This window comes from Zootoca vivipara, chromosome 1 (assembly GCF_965207765.1).
Source record: "Zootoca vivipara chromosome 1, rZooViv2.hap1.1, whole genome shotgun sequence".
Classification (NCBI taxonomy): Eukaryota; Metazoa; Chordata; class Lepidosauria; order Squamata; family Lacertidae; genus Zootoca; species Zootoca vivipara.
This window is the reverse complement of record NC_142582.1, coordinates 28,265,276-28,287,897: the sequence shown is the minus strand read 5'-3', so window position 1 is coordinate 28,287,897 and position 22,622 is coordinate 28,265,276. Positions and strand designations below refer to the sequence as shown.

General features: G+C 42.4%; 1 protein-coding gene across 1 annotated transcript in view; it reads right to left on the bottom strand.

The window, feature by feature from the left end:
- DPP4 (dipeptidyl peptidase 4) overlaps positions 1-22,622 on the bottom strand; it is a 59,792-nt gene that overhangs the window by 7,037 nt on the left and 30,133 nt on the right. The window contains exons 18-23 of the mRNA XM_035132551.3: positions 21,496-21,594; positions 18,056-18,131; positions 10,785-10,979; positions 10,276-10,330; positions 9,536-9,635; positions 3,873-3,937 (exon numbers count right to left, since the gene is read on the bottom strand). Of these exons, the coding sequence (XP_034988442.1) occupies positions 3,873-3,937; positions 9,536-9,635; positions 10,276-10,330; positions 10,785-10,979; positions 18,056-18,131; positions 21,496-21,594 (590 nt within the window). The remainder of the gene's footprint in view (positions 1-3,872; positions 3,938-9,535; positions 9,636-10,275; positions 10,331-10,784; positions 10,980-18,055; positions 18,132-21,495; positions 21,595-22,622) is intronic.

The following is a 22,622-nucleotide window of genomic DNA, read 5'->3' as shown; positions in this document are numbered from 1 at the left end:
CTGAAGGCAGCCCTCTTTAGGGAGGCTTTTAATGTTTAATCCATTATTGTATTGTATTTTTCTGTTGGAAGCTGCCCAGAGTGGCTGGGGAAAACCAGCCAGATGGGCGGGGTATAAATAAATAATAATGATAATGATAATAATTATATTATTATTATTATTATTATTATTATTATTATTATTATTATTATTATAGTTAGGGGATACCTGGACTAGACTGTCACCCTGCAGCACACTTCCTCAGTTAATTTAGGTTCCAAGAGAACTGGTAATGTCATTGTCACAGGCTTTCACTTTTTTCTTTTTTAAAAAGGTCAAACTTTTGCCTTGTTTGTGTTCCTTGTACTGGCATGCAGTCCAGTCCCATTCCCTGGCAGTTTGCAATGAGATGACAGACAACTGGGGATTAAGAGCCCTGACTCTTTAGTCCAGCTATGAAGGATCAGATCCTATTTCCATTCCCAGTACCTTGCCATTGCTGAACTGCTACTTGCCCCACACCACACCACTGAACCATTGAATCCTATGGATCTTGGGGAAAGCCAAGAACAAATGAAATGGCCAGGTAAAATAATGCCAGGTGCAGGGCCGTCTTAAGCATACCTGGCGCCCTGGCGCGACGGATCCCTCCGGCACCCCCACCCTGCCCCATTTCCCAGCGCGGCCGGCGGGCGCAGCGTGGCTGCCGCCTAGAGGGCCGGAGCCCTGCGCAACCCAGTCTGGCCGTAGGGCTGGCCCTGGGCCCTGTTGCGATGCCCCTGCGCGCAGAGGCGGCCCCAGGCCCGCACGCCTCCGGAGAGCGGCCTGAAGCTGAGAGGTGCGCCTGGGGCAGCCTCCGCCGTGCCTCTCAGCGGGCGCAGCTGCACCCCTGGTGCCCTGCACCACCGGACCCGGGCCTAGAGACGGCCATGGCCAGGTGCCTCTTTTTTGCCTCTCTGGTATGGTTAGCCACAGCAACTAAAGTGCAACTGTGCTACAATTAATCCATCTGACTGGACTCTTCCTTGATTGCCTTTAGAAGCAACTGCCACCTAAAAAACCATGTTTGACAGATTTACCCATCCCTAGTCAATCTTGTTTTCTCTTCATTTCTCATTTTTCTGTGCTCTGCATTGGTCTGCCATACACACACACACACACACACACACACACACACACACACCTCGTGAAAATTTATCAGTATTTTTATGTGAGTTTCTCCTCTCATACACATTTTGCCCAATGCAAACATTATTTCCCCAAAGCAGTTTCCCCTTAATATAATGTCTTTTTGTTTGCTATTTTCACAAATAAATGCATTTTCATGCACCGTTTACCCTAGTATATGCATTTTGGAACTCATTATTTCTCCGGAGAACCACATTGCAAAATTTTAAGGAAGGGCAAATTTCAAAAGGTGGCTATGTTTAGGGTTGCTTGTTGTTTCAGAAATTGCAAATTGGATAGATTAGCTTTGAAATGTGAACTGAATCAAATTCATCCCCATGTTTAATTCTTTAATAGAGGAGGGATATAATCCTAAACATGATGACCTGCTTAGTTGGAGGGGGAGGCAGAAACGTTGTTTTCTTAGAACAAAGATACTGGGGGTCATGGAGGAGAAAAGAGAAATCCACCCTAGTTAACTTCCTATGGCAAGAAGAGTCATTCCCCCTCCCACTTGACTCTTGTAACATGAGTTGAACAAAGTGCACTGAAACAGTCAAATCAGTATATGTACCCCTCCCTCCTCCTAGTTTGCAGCCTCTCCAATTTAATCCTCTGAGTAACACATTGGAAACCTTTAGCTCTTTGGTACTGGCAGTTTCAACGTGGACACTGCCAGCAATAGATGCCGCGCCAAGAAAACTCGACTCCTGGCAGAAAAGGATTATACAGTCCTCTGGTGCCATCTGTGCCGTGAAGTTGCAGAGTGACATTGTGCACCCAGAGCACTAACATTTCAATCTGTAGCAAGTTAAGAGACTTTTCATTTGCAAAATTGCCGTGCGGATCTGCTACCCCTCAGGCTGCCTGAACAGAACCCCAAGATGTTCAGCAAACAGGAAGTCAAAATAGAAAAGTAATAAGGACTGGGGTTGGGAGCAGGGAGGAAGGTGGTGATACGTCAAAACTATTTGGATGAGGAAGTTTACACAGAGTCCATAAATCACTGAGAGAAGGTGAGGCAGCAAAAAGGTCCAAAACTCATTTTACTGTATCAAGGATTCCCCACCCTTTTTGTTATTTTATCTCCTGAAAAGGGCAAAAAAAGAGGCCCATACGACTATCAGACTTGAGATCTCAAGTGCATACTTTTATGTGGATTTATCCAGATTTGTGCGCATTTTGTTCTGGCTTGTGGACTCCCTGGTCCTGAATGGGGTAACTGTGCCCCTGAAAGACCAGGTGCGCAGCCTGGGAGTCATTTTAGACTCACAGCTGTCCATGGAGGCACAGGTCAACTCTGTGTCCAAGGCAGCTGTTTATCAGCTCCACCTGGTACGCAGGCTGAGTCCCTACCTGCCCACTGACTGTCTCTCCAGAGTGGTGCATGCTCTAGTTATCTCCCGCTTGGACTACTGCAATGCGCTCTACGTGGGGCTACCTTTGAAGGTGACCCGGAAACTACAACTAATCCAGAATGCGGCAGCTAGACTGGTGACTGGGAGCGGCCGCCGAGACCACATAACACCGGTCCTGAAAGACCTACATTGGCTCCCAGTACGTTTCCGAGCACAATTCAAAGTGTTGGTGTTGACCTTTAAAGCCCTAAACGGCCTCGGTCCGGTATACCTGAAGGAGCGTCTCCACCCCCATCGTTCTGCCCGGACACTGAGGTCCAGCTCCGAGGGCCTTCTGGCGGTTCCCTCACTACGAGAAGCCAAGTTACAGGGAACCAGGCAGAGGGCCTTTTCGGTAGTGGCTCCCACCCTGTGGAATGCCCTCCCACTAGAGGTCAAAGAGAACAACAATTACCAGACCTTTAGAGGGCATCTCAAGGCAGCCCTGTTTAGGGAAGCTTTTAATGTTTGATGGATCTCTGTATTTTAATGTTTGATGGATTTCTGTATTTTAGAATTTCTGTTTTGTTGGAAGCCGCCCAGAGTGGCTGGGGGAACCCGACCAGATGGGCGGGGTATAAATAATAAATTATTATTATTATTATTATTATTATTATTATTATTGTAGTTTGTGCAGTCTGCACCTAATACTATTTACTCTCCTGGTATTTATTAGCATCCCATTTGCACCCAAATGAGATTAGGGCAGAGCATGCAGGATTATTTCATTATCTTAACCTCAGACAGGGTGTGGGGGTGTGGGAAAAACTTGCCCAAAGCCACCCAGTAATTTGTTCTACTTCGTGGTTTTTAGTAGTATAATGAGTCCTTTAATAAAAACAGATACCAGTTTTACCATGATAGCATCACAGTTGTTTGGGTGAATGTTTAGCAGTACCTTCTAGCCCTGGGCTCTGCCCCACATCTCTCACTTTCAATCTTTGGTGAGAACTAAACTCTACATGCCAGTGTTGGTCTGCTTCACACATAACACTAAACCATTGTTTAACTAACCTCAAGTTTTTTTCACAGACAAACAAACAATGGATTGTCTCTTCAGTGGAAGTGAACGTACAAATGGGAATACAAAGAGGGTTGCGGAATAGGAGGGATGGCTTCAGAATTGGGGGAGGGAGGAAGATCCAGGCAGTTAACATGATGGTGCTCTATGTGCAAGGTTGTGGTGTGAAGATTAAAACAGGGCTGAAAGGGGGACTGCAGAATAGGAAAGAGAAGTGGCTTCAGAAATGGGGATAGGAAGGTGAAAATGGAGCTTAGTAGCTGCATGAGGTGGGAAGGACTAGGGTTTGCCATGGGTTACATGCTTACCTCATAGTTAGGCAGGTTATCACTTTTTTCAGGAAGACCCATGTAGCGTTCAGTATATATAGAATCTGGGGGGGGGGAGAGGAGAAAATGCGAATAAATATTGTAAAATGATATTATTTTAAGGGCAGTTTTGCATACAACATGCAGGTTGAGGAGAAAAAGAAGAAACAAACAAGATAAACCAAAGAAGAAAATGGAAACAAGTCGGGCGAGTAACCCCTGATCAGGAAATCAGATGTCAGTAGACACCAATTTCTAATCAGCAAAATTACCAGATGTAATGATAAATCATTATTTTTTCACGGTCAACACCCTTTGGCCCTCCCAGGCTCTTATGAACTTATTAACCCAGTTACACAAACCCAACTCATTCATACTATACATGCACATTTTATTGCCTTGATATATTTCCATTTTTGTCAGAAAACTTCACCTGGGGAAAAAAGAGATGTCATGTATCATATATAGGCAGTTAACCCTTCTGCTTTCTGGCCTCCTAACCTGATACATAGGCTCATAACAAGCCATTTCCTCTACTTTTGCCACTTTGTCCTCATGACTGGGAGAAGATGGAGGCCTCCACTTTCCCAGGCTATTGTAGCAATCAAGAACAAGCAGAACAGTTAAGTGTCTATACATACACAGCAGATGGTCACTTAAGGTTTTGTTGTTGTTGCAAAAGCAAGCGATCAATATCTAGCGGTGTGCCAAAAAATTCTCTTTCATCCCTCCCCCCTGAACTTTCCCCATTAATTAATAAGGAACTAATTTATATCCAGAAAATATCAAATGGGAGATAAAATTTCAGTGAAATTCTGATGGGTGGGGTGGAGTTTTTGTTGAACGTATCTTACTTTTGAGGTGGTTAAGAGCTGTTCATGAGCGTCCTTTCTATCATTCTACAAATCATCTCTACAGTAGCCTGCACTCAGCAACTTTCCTAGGTTCCCCACATTTCCTGAAAACTTCCTGACATCCTCAGCTGGGCTTTCCTATAAGAAGGCAGGGTACTTGCCTATTGCCATTCATTGCAGAAAGAAAGGCTAAAATGAAAGGCTTCCCTTAAAATCAGTGAGTAGATTGACCTCAGGTATTCAGTATCCACCCTCCCCAGTATTCCATATTTCAGTTGAAAACACCTGGAACAGCATAAGGCAACACCTGTCATAGGGCTTTTTTTGAGATCATAGGCTGCTGGGAATGCTTCAGAAGAGCTGGAAAATGTTCAGCGGTAAGAAGAATAAATACACATGCACACTATCCGATAACCTCATAATGGTAAAATATGAATTCCAAAGCACTCCATGCAAAACAAATAAACAGAAGAAAAACCAAAAGCCTCTTTTACTGACCAGGAAAGCTTTGGAGGGCAGGTTTCAGCACAGCACTGCTTTTACCCTACAAATGTTCCCAGTCAAGTCTTCATATGCTAAAGCTTACTAATAGATATTGGACCCTTCACTCTACCCTGCTACCATGATGCCAAGCTGCTAGCTCTTGCCTTTTCCTTAAGGGTAGAGACACAGGTCACCTGGGCCAGTAGGTTTCTGCCCTACACCAGCATTTGCCAGATGTGTCTTATTTGGAGGTGGGGAAGTTCTCGAGTTTCAGTAAATTCCAAAAGGTGGAAACAATTGTGGGCAATTTGAAGGAGTGAATTGTTGCTTGTTCAGTCATGCTGCTTTTCACACCTGCTGAACAGGTTTTGGTATTGTTTCAAAAACCTGGAAAATCTTTTTTGACAGAGGTATCAGCAGGGCAAAGAAAGCTGTGCATGATCACACCACAGGAGGTCAAACCTCTTTCAATTTTATTTTTAAAAAGACTGACCGTCTCTGGTCTGCACAAACACAATACCACATTTGGAGTACTCCAACTTCAGAAATTTCAACTAATGGTACCCTGATTGTACTGTGTAAGCACATGCAATTATATGAGAAATGAAGTGTCCTAAAATGTTTGCGGGTTGAATTCGCTCCCACCCACCTACCGTCTTTCCCACATTTTAAGACACCGTCTTATCACTTTTTTTCCTCAAAAAAACACTGGGTGGCTTATTTTCAGGGAATGTCTTACCGGTATTTTTATTACATCAGGAGCAGTGCCCCTCTTGCTCCCTGTCTCCCTGCGGGGCAGGACTCTTGACTGAAAGAAAATGACGGGCAACAGCCACCACCAAGCTCCATGAGAGGGAGTCTGAGGGAAGGGAGGTGTGTGCATCGCTGGCCCAGCCCTCTCTCCCTGGCCCTGGGATGTTCGTGAGGGAGGGAAGGAGCTCCTCCGAAGGGCTGCTCTCTCTCTCTCCCCTCACAGGTGGGGACTCACTTAATAGCAATCTGCTACACTGGAGCTTCTTAAATTTAAACCAGTACAGTATAATGGAATCTATCTGTGTGATGCAGTCGTAGCAGTAGCCTATACTAAAGCAAATAAGGATCTCTACCAGCCAGCCAACTGCCCAAGACTTAAGAGCGAAAGTTCCAACAATGTAGCACTTTGTAGCACTGATAGCAAAGAGGCTACCGGCTGAGATACTGTAGAAAACAAAGCAGCCAGCTGAGCAGCAATTAAGATGGTAAATGGTAGCAATTAAGTAGCAATTGAGCCAGCAGAAAGCGGGGTGAGATAATCTGCTGGTCCTAACAACCCGTCCGTGTTTCTCTTACCCACAAAATGTTAACTTTTGTGTAGGGTGTAGGGCAGTGTTTAGCAGCTCCTAAACAGCGAGAAGGGGAAAGTCCTTAATCCCCAAGGCAAGGACTGCGCCACCGGCAGCGATCCCGGTACCGGTACAAATCCTTAAAGGGGAAGCTCTACAGACAAGCAATGGAAAGAAAAAAGAATCCTCACTTTTTAAAAGGCTATTAAAAGGGGGAAAGGTGGGGGGAAGCGAGAGGTGGGCTGTGTGTGTGTGTGTGTGAGAGAGAGAGAGAGAGAGAGAGAGGCGGGGGGGGGGGAGAGAGAGAGAGACGCGCACACAGAGTCTCTCCCTAAAGGGGAAGGCAGCGTCTTCAATCGCCCCTCTTTTTTCCCTCGTGCTTTCATCTTCTCCCCACCGCAAATGCCACTTTTCTCCTCTTCACCAAGCAAGCAGAGCTCACACAGCCTAGCTAAAAAAAAATATTTTGGAATCCTTTTACAGGTATTTTAAAAAATGCTTACAGAAACAGGAGGGGGAATCACGAGGCTGCAGGAACGGCTCTACGGTGCATTTTTACAAGCTTTTAAAAGAAATGCGTGTCTTTGGAGCGACAGTAAAATGGGGAGAGATTTTTATGGGGGAGAGTTGGCTGGCGGGAGGGGGGAAGGGTCTATCACTATGTCTTATTTTCGGGTTATGGCTTATATCGCGCAACTGCTTAGAAATCCTGCTATGTCTTATATTATGGCTACGTCTTAAAAAGGGGGAAACACGGTAGTAGTAAATGCTACTCTATACAGCAGTAGTGCACTGAGGTGCCCTCCAATTGGTGCTGCCTCTCACGGGGACAGTGGCATAACCAGGGGAGCTCTGGGTTGGCGTACACCACTGGTACCAACCCTGAGCTCCTCTGATTTGATGCTTTGAAGCTTTCTGTCATTCTGTAACCTGGGATGGTGTTGCCGCCATTCTGCCCCCTCCTTACTCTCTGCTGAAGTGGGGAGAGAGTTTAAATAGTGCTTATGTAAGGGGGAAAGGTAGGGAACACTTTAAAAAAACTCACAAGCCCCATCTCCCAACAAATTTAGCCAAATCCTCCTCTTCCCTAGATTTCTAAAAAGAAACAAAAACCCAAAGCTAAGGAAATGGAACCCCTTTGGCTATCCCACAATTTGAATACTAGAGTTAAAGACATAGGTACAACAGGGCAATAAGTTCCCCAACTCTGCTTTGGTAGATAATTTTTTACAATTTTTTTTTTTAAAAAAACCCTAATACCATATTAAATCAGCAGTGATAAATTTCCTAGCAGACAAGGATTAAATATAATGACCCCTCTTTTTAGAGCTCACTGGAAGTAGAAGTAAGTTAGTAGCCGTGCCAATGAATTTTATGACATTCAGAAATGATCCTGAAACACTTTGGAACACATGGCAGTTTTGAGGAATGCAAATGCAGGCATTTGCATTATAGTAAAATTTCAAATATTAAGTGATTTTGTGCTTTTTAAAGGTTAAGCAGATTTTTTTTTCCCTCTTCCACATCCAAGTTGCTTTTTTATTTTTTATTAATGGAAATTATGATCTGGAGACACTGTGTTAATACCTCACATGAGTTCATGGCACTTTTAATTTTTCTGTTGTGAAAATGAAGGGGAGTACAGTATACAAATTTAGTAAGATAATATACCTATGAATATATATAGCAGCTGCAAGTATGATTTTGCGAGGTTCCGGTTTCCGCCTGCAGGAATGGCGGACCTGTTTTCCATCTCTCTGACCTTCGTAAGGAATTTGGCGGTTGCTAGGGGAGTAAATGGCAACCCCCTACCCTCTCCGGGGGTTACGGAGAGGGGCCGCTGGCCCGCGATGCCCCCAGACCCACTCCGACTGTTTTTGGAGTGGGGGGAGCTTGGGCTGAGCACTTACAAGGGCCAGGACTCCCGGACGCTAATCTGCATGGCGGGGATTTCCATGGTTAAAGAAGATAATTAGGCTTAAATCTATGGACATACTTCAGAAGGAGGGGAAGAAGCGCTGTTTACTGCTGAGAAATTTACTGCTGAGAAATTTATGAGGAGTCAAAGACTGTACTGCATCTGGAAGAAGGATTGATGGGGACGGAGCGATAAGGGAAGTGAGTTTTTATTTTTTTTTCTTCATATTGTTGCCTCGTACCTTCCCGGACGCGATGTCCTGGCTTGTTTGGAGTGAAAGAGAAGCAAAAGACTGTGTGAGTTGAACTTTATAACTGTTGTTACTGAGCATATTTTTTAAAGATGTGGAGTTGCCGATGAGAAAAGCCCCCCCCCTAGTCGGACGGAAGGAGTTCTGGACGCGTTCGGAGGATTTATGAGCTGTGACGCACTTTAAATTGGAGCAGCGACCTGAAGCTAAGTTCAGCTATAGGGCAAGGAGATCCATTAATTTACCAAGAGTTTATGGTTTGATGTTTGGGTCTCCTGCCTGAAAAAGCTGTAAATTCTATAAAGATCGTAAATCTTCATGGCTATGAGAGAAAACGAAAGTGATTTGAGTTTTTTAAGATGGCGCTACTTCGAGCTGCTTCGACGCAACAGGGAGCTCCATTAAGAAGATTTATGGGGAGGCTGGACTGATTAACTCACACAGGAGAAAGAACATCTGTGAAACTTTGTTTGATATTTATCTCAGCAGCTGGGAAACAATCGGATGAAAGTGGAAAACATCTATGTGACTGTAAGGGGAAGATCTGGATTATTATGAACTTGGAGGACGATTTGAACTTTAGAAAAAAGACGGCAGTGGACAGTTGCGAGGAATTCCCAATTTCTTGAAGCATGGGAACCCAAATAAAAAATTCTTTAGATGATTTGGCATAACATTCGGTTTGATTGATATATATATGTGTATAATTTGAAATATTGAATGTGATATAATTGGTTTTAATTGGAAAATTAATAAAAATATTAAAAAAAAAAACAAGTATGATTTTGCAATGCTTTACAGAGGAATTATCTATTTTATTTCGAAACAGAACATACCGTAAAATTGCCATCGTGACACGGGGGCAACAGCTATTCCACATTTGAACACACCACTTCCAGATCCGAGCACCATGGAGGTCACATAACCACCATATGACTAGGAGAAAATAAATCCTATTGCTTAAAACACATCAAGAGCCCATTGTTGTTATTCTTATAGCCTGATATCACACACACACACACACACACACACACACACACACACACACACACACACCTCTGAAAACGTTCTTATTCTTCCTGGCATTTGGTACCCAATATTTTTAGCAGACTTGTCATTTGTTATATTTATGGCAGATTCTTGTTCATGATTACTCTAGTCTCCTTCTGGAGGAGGAATGGGATAAAAATGATGGGCTGGAGTATTATATCCCCCCGCCCCCAATATTGCCAATGTCCTTATGAGTTGAATTTTCTAATAGTACAGTTCTTTTATTAGCATTTTGTGATTGCGTATTTTGCATCACCTTTTGTATACCACTTTGTAACATTTTATGAAAAGCAGCATATAAATATATTAAATGAAACAAAGTTCTAAGTAATAATGGTTGAAATAAAGGACACTTGCAGCCAAGCTAATGCTTAATAGGGCATAGCTGCAGCAAAAGATCCATAATAGTTTTCTATTTCTCAAGATAAGAGTGGCCCAGTAAGTGTAAATGTTTCTCGTAGTTACATCAGAATCTCTTTAATCATTTAACTTGGTGATTATAAATAGGGTTAACTTTAATACTTACCCAGCCCCAAATAGCTATTCTGCTCTCATCAACATAGCTTAATTTAGCAAATGCTCTAAGAAAAAGACAGAAAATAAATAAATGAGGTACATAGAGACCCAGGAGAAAGCACCACTTATTCTGCCCCTCAATTGCTTCCCAAGCAGTTTTTAACTCACCTGCCCTTTGTTCCCAGATAAATTACGAACATAATAAATTTTAAGATTTGGTATGTATTTCTATGGAACAAATCCTTCACTGCCCAAGTTTATTTTTGTATTACTTGTTCCCCAACATTTGCACTCATTCATTCATTACTTTTATTTGTTCGCCACTTTCCCACAAACAAAATCTTGCTCAAAGCAGCTTACAGCTAAGAAACAGGAATGCATTTCAAACAAACACTAACAAAGTAACAATTTCATAGTAGCATAGCATAATAAGTACATAATAACATACAAAAGTCACTTTCCCACAACAAGATTACTTAAATATGCAGCATTAAAATGAAAGGGTTGAGGTGTGCTTACCGGGCTGCCTCGATCTGATCTTCAACTTCATAGGTTCCAAGTCTTCGATATATTGCATGCATGATTTTGTCTCCTCGGTAGCCACTTCCCCTGCCATCAAAACTAGCCACAATAATCTCTTCTGTGCTTGCAAGGTATGTTGCCCAATTAATCCGGTACGCATAGTCTGCCTTCTGACTACAGGGTCCTCCATACCTGTAAAATGAGTCGAAGGTAAGCTTTCGCATGCTGCTTTATATTTGTTTCAGCATTACTAAATTTCTAAACAAACAGGAAAATACAACTGGAATTTAAGATTTCACGAACTGCTTGGTTTGTCTGTGCACTCTAGGAAATTGTCATTTGCTTTCAACAGCTAGTGTCATACAGGGGTGGAGGGATTTTAGTTTTCTAAGTATTTTACTGAAGGGTTTTTATGAAGTTTTTATTTAATTGTAACGAGTCAAAGGAGAAATCCAACCGAAGCAATGAAGAGTAATTTGAGAATGACAGCTCTCGATTTGTTTTAAAATGCATTTATACAGAAGACCCCAGTGTTGTGCACTATTTAAAACAACGCTACCATCATGTTAAATATAGTGAAATATAATAAAAATGGAGGTTGAACAATATGGCATTTCTGTGCTAATACATGTACCAATTTATGAACTCTGTGGGTCAGAATTTTAGCTTAGCTTGCTTTTTGCCCTCTGTTCAATCTTTCTGTTGTAAAATAATATGCTTCATTGGCCCAGATCCAGTGGAACCCTAATATTCAGCAACTATGTTTCTTACCTAAGTCACTTTTAGTCTTTGAACAAGTACAATAGTACTTGCATTTAGTTACCTTTCAATGTGCACTAGTTTGTTCCTGCTGCAAAACAAAGCATCTTTTGTTTTTAAGTTTTCACTTAATATATAAATTATTAACAATTTGATTCTCCACCCCCCCCCATTCCCTGAGAACATGGCTACCAGGTAAGCCTATCCAGAAGGAGGAGGTGAGTGACTAAAAACTGCAATCCCATTGGGGGGCTTGAGGAGCAGCAGGTGGCAGTAACCATGGCAGGTGGGGCGCAGCTCAGCCATCAGGTGCACCAGCAATGGCAGAATGTCAAAGTTCCACTGAAGCTTAGCACTGACCCTAATTGTCAAATGAGACTTGGGAATTGCTACTACCACCAAGAACTCACTGTGTCAAAGGATTAGTGGTAGAGGCTACCATGAATACTTCCATGTGATCACCTTGTGCCTACTGGCTCTTTGACAGTGCACTCAAAATAACGATTCACAAGGCCAGTAGCTATAAGCCCCGGAAAGTTCTGGAATCTAGTAGTATATTCATGGAAGAACTATTCTTGCTTGTACTGAAGTAGTACCAGACTACTACTAGATTTGCTTTTATGCTCCTTTCGAAGCAATGATTCTTCAACATCAACTTTGATGGACTGGTCATGTTGTATGGATGCCTGATTATTGTCTTCCAAAGCAACTACTCTATTCCGAACTTATAAATGGAAAGCATAATTCTGGTGGTCAACAAAAGAGGTTTAAAGACTCTCTCAAGGCAAATCTATAAAAAAGTAGTGTAAACACCAACAACTGGAAAACACTGGCCTTTGAGTGCTCCAATGGAAGAACAGCCTTTCCCAAAGGTGTCATGGGCTTTGGAAACGCTCAAACTCAGGACAAAAGGGAGAAACGTGCTAAGAGGAAGGCATTTTTGGCAAACCATCACTGTGTTCACCTCCCGCCTGGAAACCTACATCCCCACTGTGGAGGGACGTGCGGATCCAGAACTGGCCTCCACAGTGACTTATGGACTCACTGTTAAAACCATGGTCATGGAAGACAATCTTACTCGGCTATGAGTGATCACCAAAGAAGAAGATGGAAGAACTATTCTTGCTTGTACTGAAGTAGTACCAACTAGTTCTAGATTTGCTTTTATGCACCTTTCTGAAGTTTCTGCAATTAAAACATGCCAGCCATCTAAAAATCACCGCCACATTATTCTTTCCACATGTTGTCCTAAAAAACTATAGAACAGACTTCAGATTAGTTAACAAGGACCACTTTTTAAAAAGCAAAAGGCCTTGCTCATTACTGCTCATTGAAATTTTAAGTAGGCGAATAATTAATAATTCCAGTGATAATTATGTAACACCATTAAGCTTTAAAAATGCAAATCAATAGGATCATAGAAAACCCAGTTACAACTAATGTATATTCCCTCAGAGAGTCAATTCTCAGCAAATGCAGTATTTTTGCTTTTATTGTACTATGAAAAGCAATTTTTTTTGTAATCCACAATTAGAAGAGGCAGGGTAATTAATGCAAATACATTAATATGTGCAGAGATGTGTGGAGAAAGAAAGCAACCAAGAGCATATGTTCAAGATCCAGTGAATGTGCCTTTGTTATATTTCTGACCTGCCTTTGCAGGTTCAGGATAAGTATGGGAGACTGATTTTTTAACCAATTGTGCAACATACAATAGTATTTCCTAGTCCACATATTCTTTTTTTTAAAGTAACTATCAGTTGGCAATTGTTTTCTAGTTAAGAGTTTTTCCTACTGCACACAGTGGCTTGATCTAGAGGTCATATCTTGATGTCAGTAAGAATGTTTCAATTGATTTCAATAAGCTCAGGTCTACTTCTCAAGAGAATTAACAAACCAGCTGTTTTCAGCAGAATCCTGACTTCTTGTCCTCAAAGCTAATGAGCACCTCCTGTGTACTTTGTTTCCTAATGATAGCAGTGAGTGCAATGGAAAAGCAACACCTTCTAGGAATGTCACATTTAAGAACTTACCTGAGGCTACTTCTCATTGTTCTTTGTTATTGGCAGGCACTATATATTGCTGACACAAAGGCAAGCTTAGCAAAAACAGCAACAGCCTCACACAGTCCCTGCATCCCTTTTTTCCTTTTGTCTCTTAGAGCCTAGGTTCCCAACTGGTGGTCCGCGGACCCCCAGGGGTCCGCGAGCTATGCCGGAGGGGTCCGCAACGGGGCCTTCCGGCGAGGCAAGATGGCGGCAGGCACGCTGGCGTGGAGCTCCTAAACTCAACCAACGTGCCAGCGCCACCAAATCAGCCCCCAAACGGTAAAAAGCAACCCAAACCGCAGCCGCTGCTGCGTTGTTAGCCTAACCCCCCCCCCAGCGACCGCGCCAGATCGGCGCCGAGGACGCCCGGCCGTGGCCTTGGGGCTTGGGGCAGGCTACATCGCGGAGTGCCGACGCTCCGGTGGAGAAAGAGAGCCCCCGAGCCTCCGAGCGCGCTGAAGCCCACATCGGAGGGCCCCCGAACGCGCTGCCGCTGCCACCCTCTCCCTCACTGGGACATAGGGAGGAGGGAGAAGAGGCTTTGCTCTGTTGGAAGAGTTCTGTTAGCGTTCTGTCACTGTTAGAGTTCTGTCACGGTCCTGTAGCTTGAATCAACGGAATGCAGTGGTGTTTAAATGGATGCAAAGGTGTTTTATAAAGTTTTTTTCTGACTCGGCCCTGCGCCGTAGCTTTTGGAGATCGCCAGACCCAAAGCGCGCACCGCTTCCCCGCCTCCTTTCTCAAAGCGCCCATTGTCTGCGGCTCACGTCGCACCTTGCAACTCAGGAGCCTCTCAAAAGGAGAAGAGAAGCCGACGACACATCTCTCTCTCTCCACACACACACAAAGACGCAGGAACAATCAGGACCTCCCCCTCCTCCTCCAGCCGCTTCCCTCGTGCCTCCAGCTCCCCCAGTTCCAGCAAATGTTGCCCAGCGAGGAAAGTGACAGCAAACAGGCTGTGTGGGTCAATGGGATGGAGCTTTGATCTGGGTGGGATCAGGTCAGGCCCAAGACATGTTGGAGCCTGATGTAAAATATCCAATTCGAAAAGGAACGCCCATCATACTGTACTAACTAATACGGGCCACAATTCTTTTTTATATATAAAGAGGTCTTGGCAGCCTTTGTTACAGAAATATCACTGTGTGCAATATTTCAGTATTAAAAACATTTTTTAAAAAACCAAATGGAAATGGATATTACTCCCCCCCCCAAAAAAGCAAGCATTCATTTTGCCCATTGTGAAACATGATACATACCTTTACAGCAGATTCAAAACACGATCCCCCACCCCCCAAAAAATTATGGGAGCTCTAGTTTACCCATAGCAGAGCTACAATTTCCCAGCATCCTTAACAAATTACAATTCCCAGGATTCCTTGGGGCGATGTGCCAACAGACCACCTTAATATTGCTGACGGTCTTGGGGGAACACTTAGTAAATTTTATTGCAGTTGTAGAAATTGTGATATGCTGTATAATTCCTTAATTGTATTTTTCTTTGCTTCTTTTACTTCCATAGTATTCAAAGTGTAATACAATAAAATGCAATATTATAATTAATTGTTGTTGTTGGCATCCATTTGTATCAAGAGGCAATGGAGTGTGCCTCTGCACCAAAGTGACCTCCCTGGGGGTCACTTTGTGTATATGGAGGTCCTGGGCTGCCCAAATTATAAGACACCCCCTTTTCAGCCTCGCTGATGTGGTCCAAAGGAAAGCCGAGCAATACATTTGGCACCAGTTGGGCGGCAGGAGTTGCCAGAAGGAAGTGTGCAAGACACTATCCCACCGTCTCAGGGACTCCAGTCTGGATTTGTGTAGACTTGCAAAAGATACTTAAAGAAGTAGTTCAAATCATCAACTACATTAAAACTCGACCTCTACAATCCAGATTATTTTCTTTGTTGTGTAAACAGATCAGCAGTGAGCATGAGCAACTTCTTATTCATACGGAAGTAAGATGGCTTTCTCGAGGTAGGATCTTGTCAAGATTTTTTGAACTTAGAGACGAGGTTCGTCTCTTCCTTCTTGACACAAAGTACGCAGATTTTCTCACTAACTTCTCTTGGCTTTGCTCAGTTGCGTACTTAGCTGATGTGTTTGAACACTTGAATGTGTTAAACTTGAGTTTACAAGGAAAAAATGTAGACATGTTCAAAGTTGAGGATAAGATTAGTGCTATGGTCAAAAAGTGTCAGATCTGGGCATCAAGGATAGAAAACAAGTCACTAACTAACTTTTCTACTTTAAAACAATTCTTGGAGTCATCAGAGGAGAGTTTGCCTGACCAGATCAAGATCAATGTAGCCGAGCATCTACGCAGCCTAGCCACCACTTTTAGAGAGTATTTCCCTGAACCTGACCCTGAGGACAGATGGATTCGAAATCCCTTCAGCTGTGAAGATATACACAAAAAAAGAAGAGCGAGGTCAACTTGTGGATCTGTCCAGCTGTGGTACGATGAAAAACATTTTCATCAGTGATAAAATTACAGACTTCTGGGCATCAGCACGCAAGGAGTACAAGAAACTTGGAGATAAGGCAATGAAAAAGATCCTTCTATTTGCAACCACATATCGGTGTGAGCAAGCATTTTCTTCCATGTGTTTCATGAAAAACAAATATAGGAATCGGCTCGACATGCAGTCGGATTTCAGAGTGAAAGTTTCAAGTTTGGAGCCTAATATTTCAGAAATAATGGACTCAAAGGAGAGATTTAACTCAACTCATTAAGAACTGAAAATTTAAACTAACTGGAGTACTCTGTTGTAACTAAAAAGACTCTTAATTTGGCTCTCACTTTTTAATTTTAGGATTAGGAATTAATGGGGGTCCTTGTCACAATAGCGGCTCGATGAGGGGTCCTCGAGAAAATTTTGTTGGGAACCCCTGTCTTAGAGACACCAGGGAGAGTTGGAATATTCTCCCAAGAGTAGGAAGGCCAGAGTTCAATTGCTTGGAACTCAACCAAATATTTTGTTCTGATATGTTCAACAATATTTAGACTATTTATTTATTTATTGCATGGTAAGGAGGGGAAACAACATCTTCTGCCAATACTTTAGATGTAAAAGCCAGGAAGCAACATAGCCACCATTTCTCCAAGATGTGGAAGCTCTGAAGGAGCCTCAATAGCCTGATAGAAGGCATATAACAGTAGAGTGTTCTTCCTGTATCTGCAACAACTAGGTATTTGATTACAAAGACATTTGAGTGCATGTAGACCAGGGGTCGGCAAGGCTTACCCGGCATGGGCCAGATCACTCCTGCAGGGATCCTCTGTGGGCCGGGCTGGTGCAATGCGACTCTGGAAATCACGTCTGCGCATGTCCGCAGCGCCGGAAATCACTTCTGCGCATGCCCAGATGCCGAAAATAGCTTCTGCACAGGTGCGATTTCCAGTGTCTGGGCATGCACAGAAGCAATTTCTGGTGCCACGGACATGTGCAGACATGGTTTCCGGCATGCGCTGAAGCGATTTCCGGAGCTGCGGAAGAGAGTCACCTCGCCATGCTGTGCCGGTTTAGTGCAGTGCGCGGGGACTCGCCGAGCGGGTGGCTCGCTTCCGGCCCATGGGCCTTAGGATGCTGACCTCTGATGTAGACCAAGATTTCTTCCCTTGCTGTAGAGCATGCAGTTTTCAAGGGAAATATTATCACCGTACATCAGAATATACAAGATTTTGCTCACATCTTAACATTTCTTTTCTGTAGTTGATGGGGATAACCCATTTTTGTTTTTGTTTTGGATTATTTAGAAAATATTTTCTTATGCATTTCCCCAATCTTGATGAAAGAAACAGCCATAAAAACTACTTAGCAGCAGCACAAATAAAAAGCTTATAAAGAATAATGTGAACTCTCAAATTAACCAAAGATTCTCTCTTGGTTTCTCTTCATCCATACACCTAGTTTGGGAAGGCTGAGAGGCCTTCCTGGCGATTGCTGCTGATCTTGAGTAGCAGTATCTTCGTAGCAAGGATCCCATGGGGCTTCGTAGGTCACTAATACCTATAGCTGTCAAGTTCTCCCTTTTTTTAAGGGAAATTCCATTAAGCTGAATAGGCTTCCTCACGAGAAAAGGGAAAACTTGACAGCTATGCTGATACCATGAAATAAGACAATCTGACTACAGTACATGAAAATTTGGTGGGTAGTTGTTGTTTAAAAGGCCAAAATTGTTATTTATGTTTATATGATAGTCTTTGAAAGGGTTGCTAGTAAACTATTTAGCTCCTCTTCTCCCTAAATAGTCATCTACTATTAGCCATTTCACCTAGTGACAGCAGCAGGGACAACTCCACTGGCCTGACTAAATGGCTCCTCGCCTCCCTGAACCATATCAAGTCAAGCTGATGATCATAAGAACAATTGCGTTTGCTGTTTCGTTTCACCTTCATACAGAACCCAGTTGGACAAGTAATAAAGTATAATATGCTCAAGTACTTCAACTTACACATCAATAAGTAGAGGATACTTCTTTGATGAAGACGAATCAAAGTGAGGAGGTAAGATCATCTGATACCAGAATGCTGAAAACAGGAATGAAAACATTTCACTGATGCAAGTAACTAATAACTGAAAGATGCACTCATATAAAAGAGTGGACTCTGGTTTAGAGTGAGTTCCAATTCTGGCTTGAAGCAAAAGCCTACATTCTTAGATATAAGCATTTGGGCAAAGCATACTTACTACAGATTGAGCAAACTATTAATTTGGCAGTGAGTTTCCAATTTTGTTTGACAATGCCCTAACATTTCTTCTTTTATAGGAGAATCGGAGTGTTCTAAACTACTACAGCACTGTTCTTCACCTGTAAGGTAAAGGTAAAGGTACCCCTGACATTAGGTCCAGTTGCGGACGACTCTGGGGTTGTGGCGCTCATCTCGCTCTATAGACTGAGGGAGCCAGCGTTTGTCCGCAGACAGCTTCCGGGTCATGTGGCCAGCATGACTAAACTGCTTCTAGCGAACCAGAGCAGCACATGGAAATGCCATTTACTTTCCCTCCAGAGTGGTACCTATTTATATACTTGCACTTTGACGTGCTTTCGAACTGCTAGGTGGGCAGGAGCTGGGACCGAACAATAGGAGCTCACCCCGTCGTGGGGATTCGAACCGCCAACCTTCTGATTGGCAAGCCCTAGGCTCTGTGGTTTAGAACACAGGGCCACCCGCGTCTTCACTTGTATTTCATTCTAAAACAGGGACAACCATCAAAAGTTATTTGAAAGCCCTATGCCTAAAAATCGTGACAAGGCTATTGGGACAATATGAGAAAAATCTAGCCTCCTCATATTTTTATATGTCCAAGAACTGTAATACAGGTCAAACTGACCCAAGATACGTTATGCCAATGCTTCAGTACCTGTAAACACACAGGGTGGTATTGAACATAACCAAGTCAGGTTCCTTCATTTCAATGGGTCAGGTAAAACTTAGCACTGAATACTGCCCACAGATTCTGCAACCTCATCATTAGAGCCATTTCCATGCATGGAAATGCCTTCAAGATAGAATAAGATATCAAGGGTAATTCATTCACCTACATTTTTAGGGGACATCTACATGACACAATTATGCAATCATCAGCATCTTTCCTCAGACCATAGAAAGTCTGAAATTTTCCAAAATGGAAAAGTAGCATAATCTCCACAGGCGTAGATCTCTTCGGCATGACTCTTCCTTCTTATGAAAAAGGTTGGAGTTTTGCTGTATCGGGAAATCAAACCTATCACAGCCCAGGACATGTTCAATAGAACATTTGAAGTGGGTGCCATTTTATTTAACAGATTTTTTAAATAGCATTATTATTTATTCAATTTATACACCGCCCTATACCCGGAGGTCTCATGGCAGTTCACAAACAAGACCGCAACATATTAAATCAAACCAAAAAACAATAACCCAATTTTAAAACCCCCAAAAAGAACATTAAAGCTGCAGTCCTACCCATGTCTACTCAGAAGTAAATTTACTGAATTCAATTTGGGGGAGGGGAGTTGTGCAAGCTACTGAATTGATGCTATGAATGGGTGTTTCAGAAACGGATCATGTGCAGACTAAGAGAATGTTTATACAGTATGGATAAAGTTTTTGTCTGTCACAACACAAACCCACCCCCACCCTGGAAAATCATGACTGGGCATGCAACATGAAAATAAGCTTTAAGTTATGCTTAGGTGATATAACAACTTGAAAAGCATAGTAGTAGTAGTAGTAGTAGTAGTAGTAGTAGTAGTAGTAGTAGTAATAATAATAATAATATATTTCTACCCAGCCCATCTGGCTGGGTTTTCCCAGCCGCTCTGGGCAGCTTTCAACAGAACATTAAAAACAGAATAAAACTTCAAACATAAAAAGCTTCCCTAAACAGGGCTGCTTTCAGATGTCTTCGAAAAGTCAGATAGTTGCTTATTTCCTTGACCTCTGGTGGGAGGGCATTCCACAAGGTGGGCGCCTCTGTTAAGAAGGCCCTCTGCCTGGTTCCCTGCAACTTGGCTTCTCGCAGTGAGGGAACCACCAGAAGGCCCTCAGCGCTGGACCTCAGTTTCCTGGCTGAACGATGGGGGTGGAGGTCTACTGGGCCGTTTACAAATTCCTAGTATGCTCAGACGTGACCCAAATACACCTTGATTGGACAAATGTCATGTGCTTGGCTTGGTAGATGTAGGATTGCCATCAAAAACCACCTAAAAACTTCCATTTGGCACTGGGCTGCTGATTAATTTATTTGTTGTCAAGCTTTGCCCTTCAAAGGTCCCTCCTTTTTAAAAATGCTTTTATTTCTGGGTTGTTAGGCGTAATTGCTTAAAACAATGGGATTAATGTTGTTTTGATTTTTAACATTGTTTTACGTTTTGTTAGCATCTCCGAGTGACTCCTTCTGGAGGTGATAGCAGGATATAAATTCTGGTATAAATTAAAAACAGTACTTTTTCAGTGGAGGTGGGGGTATGGGTAAATAAACTAAAGATATAAAAGTTTTTGTTTTATATAGCCAAGATGTAATTGAACTCTGTATTTTAAAAGTGTGTGGGATAGTTGGAGGAATTATAAAGACAGATGAAACAGCCACCTCCCCCATTTATTTATTTTTAGCAAAGGGAATAAAAATAGTCATTTACAATGCAGAACAATTTATTTGTTCAGAAATATAGAAATGCTCCTTTGGAGTAATTTTATGTGGTCTGAAATCTAGGAGAGAGCAACATTTTTTCTCTAAATAGGATCCTTGGCTATCTTTCTACTGGAAAGTTACCGTAACTGAAAACATGCTGAGCTCAAATGTCTGGACCTGTGTAGGAAAGCAAAGAAATTTATCTTACCCATTAGCTTCTACCCTGGAGAGGTGGTAGCAGTAAGATAAAGAAGGATAAGGTAAAGTTGAGCATACATTTTACTGTGAATTTTTCCTAATCAACACATTTTTGTATGCAATTTTGACTAATGTACACATTTTTGCAAGCAAATGTTGTTAATATAATGTACTTCTTTATGTTATTTTCACTAACATATTCATTTTTATGCAACCGTAATATATGCACTTTTGTAAATGTTGAAGGACTTCACCAAAAAATTCAGATAAGTGCACATTTCAAAGGAAGGCTGTTTTGGTTCTCATATTGCTTCAGAAAGTGCAAATTTGGCTTTAAATTCAAACTCTCATACCTAGTTCCACGTCAAATGAGGAAATGCAGCTTCACCTTCTCTTCAGAAACAGCACTGAGCATTAAATGCAAATGAGTTGTTTTTAACAAAAGTGACTGATAAATACATTGCAAAATTAGGACCTCCGAAATTCTGAATGCACATCTATTTCATGATAAATCTGAAGAAGTAAAAAAACAAAACAAAAAAATCCACAATCAAAGTTACAACTGGTTTGTAAACTTACTTTCTTCATGCAATGTGATGTTCTTTAGTATTTTAGAGGGCATCTGGACATTCTTCTGCATATTATCAAATTCAGTATTGTTTTCCAGGTCCTTAATAACTACACATGAAACAGATGAATACGGGAGATGAGTTTACATATAGACAAAATACTTTTAAAATCCCAAGTTCTACTGTACTGGAGAGCAGTACAATAAGGTGTGTCTATGAAACCAGGGGCAGAGGAATTAGCAACAGAAAGAACGATCTGAACTCCTTCCTACCAATACGACCCCCTTCCTTACCCATTCCTAGAGCATTCAAGATCTAAGGAACAGGCTCACAAATATGAGCCTAACTGGCAACCATCCCAGCTTGCCAGTTCACACATAAAGGGATTTCCCCCACAGTCACTTCTCCCTGTCCACTTTGTTAATTGCTATCAGTCTCTGTGCCAGTATGTGGTATATATTATTTCGTCACTCCATCCTAGCACCCAAATATACAGGAGTTCCCCACATGAGCTACAGTGGTGCCTCGCAAGACGAATTTAATTCATTCCGCAAAAAAAAATCGTCTTGTGAATCGTGGTTACCCATAGGAATGCATTGAAATTTCTTTTTTTGCCCATAGGAACGCATTGATTAAATTTCAATGCATTCTTATGGGAAACCGCGATTCGCAAGATGAATTTTTTGCAAAACGAATTTGTCTTGCGAGTCACCTTCAGATCGCAAGATGCATTCGTCTTGCGAAAAATTAGTCTTGCAGGGCATTCGTCTTGCGAGGTACCACTGTACACTAAAAGGGATTTATCACTCTGCCAGTTTCCTTTCCCAACCCATATCTTCTGGTTATGCCACCAATAGGCCATCAAAAAGGAAAGTTGCCAAGTTGGGCACTTCCTCTTGAGACAAATCATATTATATCACTAGATTTACACCTCTAAGAATGCAGTCCTAATGAAAGTTCCTTGAGAACAAAATCCCATCAAACTTCCAAACCAACATGCATTGGATTAAACCAGATGCTAGAGAACCTCAGATCTCGGTGCCATATGTAGCCCTATGGAGCTCTCTATGCAGCCCCTAGGACTCTCCCTATGCCATGCCTCCTCCCCAGGCCACAGACTTCACTGGTGCTGGAGGA